Source organism: Paramisgurnus dabryanus, chromosome 3 (assembly GCF_030506205.2).
Source record: "Paramisgurnus dabryanus chromosome 3, PD_genome_1.1, whole genome shotgun sequence".
In the NCBI taxonomy this organism is placed as follows: domain Eukaryota; kingdom Metazoa; phylum Chordata; class Actinopteri; order Cypriniformes; family Cobitidae; genus Paramisgurnus; species Paramisgurnus dabryanus.
The window spans coordinates 22,508,836-22,517,107 of record NC_133339.1 but is presented as its reverse complement, the minus strand read 5'-3'; the positions used below and the strand labels follow the sequence as shown (position 1 = coordinate 22,517,107).

At 36.9% G+C, this 8,272-nt stretch overlaps 1 protein-coding gene across 1 annotated transcript; it reads left to right on the top strand.

Annotated features, from left to right (window-relative positions):
* Positions 1–2,351: 2,351 nt before the first annotated feature.
* mettl2a (methyltransferase 2A, methylcytidine) lies at positions 2,352–6,916 on the top strand. The gene is made up of 9 exons (XM_065282137.2): positions 2,352–2,620; positions 2,966–3,054; positions 3,161–3,414; positions 3,614–3,663; positions 3,747–3,807; positions 3,897–4,036; positions 6,043–6,149; positions 6,272–6,337; positions 6,516–6,916. The coding sequence occupies exons 1-9, from the start codon at positions 2,463–2,465 to the stop codon at positions 6,662–6,664; spliced, it is 1,074 nt and encodes a 357-aa protein (XP_065138209.1). The 5' UTR covers positions 2,352–2,462; the 3' UTR covers positions 6,665–6,916.
* Positions 6,917–8,272: the final 1,356 nt, after the last annotated feature.

Here is an 8,272-nt window from a genome sequence, read left to right as displayed (position 1 = left end):
AGAAGCAATTAAGAAGAATTATGGAGATCAGTGACAGTGGTGTAACAGTGCATGAGACAGTAACACACACACACTGTATATGTGCTCAGTTCTGGCTTACACAAAGAAGTGGTGCAAAAAGCATTTTAAAAATAAAACGTATGACATCTTGTGAAACTCAAACCCAAAGCTCCTAATTATAGAGATATTGTTTTTACTAATCCTGTACAGAGCTGTTTGTGCTGCAATAGTTTCATAACCATTTGTCATAACATGCTTGAGAACTTATGACTGTAAACGTTTATATGTTGGTTTATTGAATTGTTTTATGCAGAAATATCCAATTCATGATTGTACACTTCACAATAAAGACATCATGGAATAAAACTGATTGAATTATTTACCATGGACATATTTAATGTAATAGAGTCATTCTGATTTCAAATCCCATTTAGCGAAGTTTTTTTTTCTCACTGTCAGGTTTCCGCCTACTGTCTAAAAGCATGCAGGTTAGGTAAAATGCCCCTCCCTAACTTGTGTATAGATTGATTTCTGACTTGTGTGTAGATTAACTGTTGTCACCATGAATATTGCCATAGATTCTGGAATGACAGTAATGAGTAAATAAATAAACAAAACAAAACATTTATAACTAAGCCTTAAGTATACAACACTAATGCAATGAAAACAATGTAAACTCCATTAATAAAAATGATAAATGCATTTACAAAATATCAGGGGAAATAATGACAGTTATGACTTCTATTTAAAAAAACTTCTAGAAGAGATGTGAGTGTTGCTTGTAAATATGATTCATCTGAAATAAATCAATTATTGTCTGAACGATTAAGCCAACGCCAAAATGTGTTTTCTTGTGCCACCCTGAAGAAACCCATTTAGACATTTAAAATCAGTTGATCTCCATATCCAGTGACATGAATTTGTCCAAAAAGAAAGACTAAGTACCTAAAGCCATTAGACCAAGGAGCAGGGTTACTTTCATACTAACCCATTGACAGTCTTTCAGTGCCCTAAAGAATTGTCTTGTAAGGCAGGCTAAAGGATGCTGGGGCAGGTTGTGCACATGTAGTGTAGAAGTCCCTGATCATTCATGAATATGACAGGTTCAGGTGACAAGGGAGCTGTCATTGCCCACTCAGGCACAGATAATGATCATATCACCAACATATCCATGTCTCTACCAATCACAGCTGCGTTTATTAATGCATAAAGTGTCAAAAATATTTTTTACAGAAAAAGCATTCTTAATAAAAATTCTCTGGAGTTTGACTTGTGAATTGAAGAAATGGGTGTCTTTATTGATGATGATGATGATGATGTCCAAAGTGTCAGAATAAAGTGCAAAGCATGAGGTTTAATAATATGTAAATGCCATGTCACATTCGTCCATGTATATGGCTTCTAGTTGACACATTCTTGCAGCAACACTTTTGCAGTTGCTTCTGAAACTTTTGTTGCCATAGATACTGACATGCACAATTTTCTAGAATTTTACCGACCTGTTGTTTCCATGGCAGCAGTTGAACTGGAGTTTCAATGTTGTTGTTTAAACTGTTATTATTAGCTTTCCAGGAAATGTAGATGTAAGTTATGTGTTGATTGACCAATACCCAGCCTTTATGTCGTGCAGTATGTAAACTTAATAATTTCTCATTAAGTAATTCTCAATGTTTAAATACATTTTATTTCGGACAGCAATGTGGTACTTTACTTTGGTACTTTTTGGGCTTCAACAGACAATTTGAACTGGGGTTACAAATAAACTCCAATTGGATGGAAAAAAGAGCTTAGTAAAAAACAAATTCTAACTTTTGCTTTTGTGTTTCACGACAAAATAACAGCACATGGGGTTGGGACTAAATATTAGGAAAACATTTAAATCATTTACATTTTCAGTTTAATTGTTTTTTTTTTTTTTGTTAATTATTGCGCAATGCCTAATGGCGGTCCACAGGTGGCGATCTTTGCTGGTGCTGAACAGCTAAACTGAGAGGCGGAGAGGGTTACACCAAAGTCCTTAAATAAGAAAAGTCTCCGCACTCGGCAGCCATGTTTGCAATGACACCGGCAGCTATTTCACCCATGCAAGACTAAGTCCTATCTACTTTAATGGAGAAAGACTGATATCTCTAAAGTCACCAGATAAAATCACAATTAAACAAAATATTTTAATAATCAATTGAAAATATTATTAACTGCATGATTTATTTTGTTTCGTAAATTAAAATTGCGTTAAAACATTACTTTCTAGGTAGCCACGCCTACTGCGCATGTGCAAATGTTGAAAGCGCTTAACAAAACTCCGTACAGAGCCTCTAACGATTGGCTCTTTTACCGGAGGACTTCCTTTGCAAGAGCGACTGAGCGTTGCACTTTCCTTTTTTTTGATATCTCGTATCGTTTTGTTCATATCTATAATCTTTGGCTACAAACACGACCATGTGCATCCGGTTCTCGTGACCATGGCGGCTCCTGCCGTTGTTGCTGAGCCTTCCACCGGGGAAAACGTGTCGGAATCTGCTAATGGACCCACGGAAAGTTTCACAGATGTCCAGAAACGACCGCAGTTCGGCACTCGGTTCCTGACAGACCCACGACAGGTTTTTCAACACAATGCATGGTTCGTGCTATAGTCGTTTTCTCCTACACACTATAACTACACTGCTGATGCTTTCTTACCATGAGTTTGTCATTTATTTTTCTGATCTTTTCGACCATATAACCAAAACATATCAAGACTTAATCCAATTGATGTCCAATTTCTGTGAAAGTGTTTCAAAGCTTGTGTTTTACCATTCATAGAGAAAATAATATATTACATAAATGCATAGTTATTGCTTTTGTATAAGATGTGTTTACGAGTGTGCAGCTGCAGTTTTTCGCGTCAGTAAGTTAGTTATATTTTGTCCTTTTGATACATCTGCCTTTTGCTTGAGATTTGATGATGGGTTTTTACCTGCTGTAGGGATAACGTGGAGTGGACAGCAGACCAGGAGGCTACTGCCCAGAAAAAAGTGCAGGAAAACAGTCAGCCTCTCCCTGCAGAAAAACAAGGTATGCAACAGCACATTCAACCTATCTACTCTCTCTGTATACCCTTAACTTCATTATGTATAGTTTAACTCTTGCTAAATGTTCTCTGTTGGCATCTCTCCTTTAGAGGAATTTGACAACAGAGCCAATGAATACTGGAATGATTTCTACACCATTCATGAGAACCGATTCTTCAAGGATCGCCACTGGCTTTTTACAGAGTTCCCTGAGCTGGCCCCTCAACAAAAAGCTTCACAGGTTACCAGAGAGGAGGGAAGCACAGATAATGAACCTAAGAACTTGTTAAATGGTGAACATGTTACTTCACCCCATGGTGAGAGTACATTTCCTGGAGCCTCATCATCCTATCGGATCCTTGAGGTGAGATGTTTTAAAAGCAGGTGATCAACCTCTTTACTGCACACAGTAAGGGTTGCAATCATTTAAAGAAACATTCACGGAGCACAGGGCTTAAGAAAAGTCTCTACTGTGCTACAAATGGTTAAATGATACTAAATGCAACTTCTGAAAGACTTTTTGCTTTGCATATGATTCTATGTGTATATTTTGGGATCTTTAGGTAGGCTGTGGAGTGGGCAATACTGTGTTTCCCATCTTGAAAACCAACAAGTGAGTGAATCTTCATTCTGCATATAAACCAGCTTTCTCCGTAATCTTTGCGTTTCTCAACTTTGTCATGATTTGCTTCACAGTGACCCAGGACTCTTTGTTTACTGTTGCGATTTCTCTGGCACAGCTGTTGATCTTGTCAAGGTAAGCAAAAAAACACCAGCATATTTCTTTAATACTTGTTTGTAAGTCCATGTTCAACCTTATTTATATTTCAATGTATTTCATGCCAGTCGAATCCAGAATATGACCAAGCACGCTGCCACGCATTCGTCCATGATATGAGTGAGCTGTCTGCAGAGTATCCAATGCCAGACCAGAGCCTAGACGTCATTGTCCTCATATTTGTGCTGTCTGCTTTGCATCCTCAAAAGTGAGTTTGTTTATCAGGCCAGGGGCCAGCAGTAACAGTAGCTCAACTGGTAGAGCATTGTGTGTTAACAGTGGAAAAGGTGATAGGTTTGATCCCAGGCAACACATAAGACTGATAAAACAGCCTGTAAGGCACTGTAGGCCACCTTGGATAAAGGCGTCTGCCAATTGCATTGACTTAGTATGCAAGCAAATTGTTCACATTTATGCATTTGACGGGTGTTTTTATTGAAAGTAATTTGGAGTACAATATAGTGGTATTATACATTTGTGTCCCCATTTAATTTGCACTGCTAAAGCAATGCTCTGTCAACTGAGCAATTCAAATGCACTAAATAGGAGCTACAGTAAAGTCTATCTATCTGCCTATCTATGTTCTTCTTCTGCGGCGCATATAAAGTTTCTGCACAAGATCGGCTTTTGGATGTCGCAGCATTTCACCATAATTCTTTGAAAAACATAGCAAGCATCATCGGACGATTTATTGGTGCACCCCTAGTTTACACGACTGCATTCTGTGATTGAAAATGGCGTACGCCAGCTGTTTCAATACGATGCATGATGCAATTACGAGTGTAAAAACATATTTTTTAAAATAATTAATGTTTATAATTTAATAATTAAAAAATATTTAAAAAATTTTTTAGAATACGGTTGACATTTGCATGGAATTGCTCTAATTTGGTGTGTTTTCGAGGGAAACGTTCCCATTCTTCTTCAAAAAATTATTTCTATCTAGCTACCATATTTTCCGGACTATAAGTCACACTTTTTTTCAAAGTTTGGCTGGTCCTGCAACTTATAGTCAGGTGCGACTTGTATGTCAAAATGTATTCATACTGACCTTAAAACTTTAAAAACACTAAACGATGATACAGAGGCCATTTCTCAATCTGAAGGCTGCAGCCTCTGGAGGTCGCATTTCTAAGCTGCATACTTCATTAAGACTGTCTTATTTCAGAACACTAACAATTATAAAGTTAACTATTATTCTTAGTTAACCGTAAATTTTTGTGATATGTTTATGACTTGCAAATGTTTTGCTCAGTTAAGATAAACCAGACTCGATGACCTATGCAGCCTGCATATGCGACCTCCGGAGGCTGCAGCCTTCGGATTGAAAAACGGCCAGAGATAACTTATTTCCTTGGTTTTTTCGTAACCAATATTGTTGCATTGTCACTCTCTCCGTCGCCACCAGGATTTTCTGCAATGGTGCTCATTTTTCCTCTAATTTTTGTGAAAATTCCCACTCCAAATCCACCATGTAAACCGACTGTGTTAAGGTTTTCCGCTTTGTTTCACGTCACGCAAGTGACAGCCAAACGCCGCACTATCTATCAATCCTTGCAAATTGTTTGTTTTCTGGATTATTGATCTATATCTGTGGCTGCTTGGCTGACCAGAAACGTTAGCTAACAATAACATTGTGTATAGATACATTAATAACATGTATGCCTTTGGCAAACACATTATCAAAAGCAAACATGAACACTATGGAAAAAACAAGTTTTCGGCTTTCAGATATTTGTAGTGTATTATTTTAAGGGACGGTTTCCCAGACATGGCTTATTTTCCTAGTCCCAGATTAAAATGCATGTTTGAGCTGCTTTTATTTAAAAACACCTTGTCCTGTTTAATTTTAACATATATCTGCTACATTGTTTTGTCTTAAATTGCACACTTGTATTGCTTTTTGTAAGGTATGTTCATAAAAACGTCTTAAATGACCTAATAAAAATAAGGGCTTTACCAGGATTAACCTAAACCCTGTTTGGGAAACCACACCCATGTGTTATATTTTTGGATATTGACTAATAAAGCATTGATTCTTGTAAATGCATGCACATATAATAAGCCTGATAATGTGCACTGAGCTGGTCATTATTACAAATCATCATTACATTATTACGATCAGAAGTCTTGATCACCCTGTTTTTTTTCTTTTTATTGCCATCAGTTAGCCTCAGTCATCCACTAATCAATATAATAACTTCTTTCTTGTAGGATGCAAAATGCTATAAATAGATTAGCACAATTGCTGAAGCCTGGTGGAGTACTTTTACTGAGAGACTATGGCCGCTACGACATGGCACAGCTTCGTTTCAAAAAAGGTGGATTTTGTGAAAAGTTCATGCATTTTTTTTTTTGTGTGTGTGTGTGTGCTCAATTTTGACTGCAATTTTGCATTCTGACTGCACATTAGATCAAATTTGCCTGCTCTTTACTCATTTAGGGAGGTGCTTGTCTGAAAATTTTTACGTAAGAGGGGATGGAACACGCGTCTATTTCTTCACACAAGGTAAATACCTGTTCAGACTTGTGTTGTATTGTCTTATGCCATACAGCAGCCTTTTTGTTGGTGATTAAAACTAGCTTACACAATACAGGGTGACAGAACATTGACCATATATGGATAAAAAAAGGAGGCCTTGCTTTCAAGCTAGCACTTTTTCATGATGTCTTAAATTTTCTATCAGATGAGCTGCATGATCTTTTCTCCAGTGCTGGATTGGAGAAGGTGCAGAATATGGTGGACCGGCGCTTACAAGTCAACAGAGGAAAGCAGCTGACCATGTACAGAGTTTGGGTACAATGCAAGTATCGCAAGGCTCTGGCACCCACTTAAATTCATGGCTGTTGTTGGCCAGATTTGGCTGTGCTGAGTGCTGAAGAAATGTTCAGTCTCATGCAGTCTGCTTGAAAAGGATGTTGAAAGACTTTAGGTCCCATGACGCACCAGTGGACTCCTAACTGCCCATTCATCACATTAACTTATGTTTTTAAATATGTTTATTTTAATTTTACAAATAAACAAGGATGCTGTTGAACAAACGTTAAAGCTGTTTTAAGTATCAACCTCTCCAATAGGGCTGCACGATAAATCGCATGCGATACCACGCGCATCACGTCAGTAATGCCGGTTCCTTGATTAGTATTAAATCGCCATCAGCTGTTTTCAGATGGCGCGACATTACGGCACAGAGCCGTAGTTCCCTGACAGTTGCTCCATCTGAAAACAGCTGATGGCGATTTAATACTAATAAAGGAACCGGCATTACTGACGAGATGCCATGACAAACACATGCGATTTATCGTGCAGCCCTACTCTCCAACTCCTTTACTCATTTCATCAGTTTTTATTTATTAAGTTAAGACCATAAGCTTTTATGAATAGTGCTTTTTCTTTCTTGGAAGTGTTTCTTATTGTAACAGGAAATTGGGTTGGGACTGTAAAGAGACTGTAAATTATAAATGTGTGCATGTGCTGAAACTTTTCATCAGTACATCAGCTGCGAACACAAATAGCCTCAAAGCTAGATTTCATATACCTTACCGTATATGAATAATTCTTGTTGGTTATGACATCACAACTGATTTCTCATGGTTTTGAAAGACCAGGAATTTAATAGTTGTGATTTCCTAGTTTGGAAGTCACAGAAATGTATACAATTTCAGTTCTAAAAATGGTATGTATGTATTAAATTAACTTTTTATAGTCAAGCTTATTTTGAAAATATTCATTATTGTCCTTATGCATTACAACATTATATATAGGGGTACTCAATCCTACTAATAGAGGTCTACCTTCCTGACTCTATAAACCTGCCTGTAACTTTAAGAGATAAGAACGACGATCAAACGGTTAAAGTTGGATATTCTCTGGAAAAGTAGCTCTCCAAGAACAGGATCAAGAACCCAGGATTAATCTGAAACCCAAATTAGTAAAACCTCTTTCTATATTATGATAATAAAGGACAATTTGACCCATTGTCCAATATAAAAGTTTTATCTAGCCTTTATCATGTCCAGTTTTATAATATCCTTTATCGATTTGTTTCCTAATGCAAACAATTGATCTACTTAGCTCTAACTAAGTCTTAAATGCCATGTGCATGTAAGGGTCTATAAATGTATAAACATTGTTTGCTATTATCATATCTTAATGTAAAGTCCCTAAATGTTGCCACTTAATAATGAGTCCAAAAGATGTCAGTTGATTGTAAGTCTCAACTGCAAATATCTTAAAGTATTTATAGATTAGTGAGCACAATGTCAATTTTATTGTACTTTTCAAAATAATACCATGTGATACCTTTACTGTACAATCCTGATGCCACTGTACACTATAGTAAAGTTGATATTTTATTTATTTGTTAAGCAAGGCGCTATCAAACAATGAAAATAAACGAAATTATATTGAGGGGTACTTTCATTGATAAGTACTGAATAGTGT

Coding starts and splice junctions, on each gene's coding strand:
- mettl2a (XM_065282137.2), top strand. CDS start 2,463: ATGGCGGCTCCTGCCGTTGTTGCTGAGCCTTCCACCGGGGAAAACGTG. Junction 3,808..3,896: donor CAGCTGTTGATCTTGTCAAG/GTAAGCAAAAAA, acceptor ATTTCATGCCAG/TCGAATCCAGAATATGACCA. Junction 6,150..6,271: donor ACAGCTTCGTTTCAAAAAAG/GTGGATTTTGTG, acceptor TTACTCATTTAG/GGAGGTGCTTGTCTGAAAAT.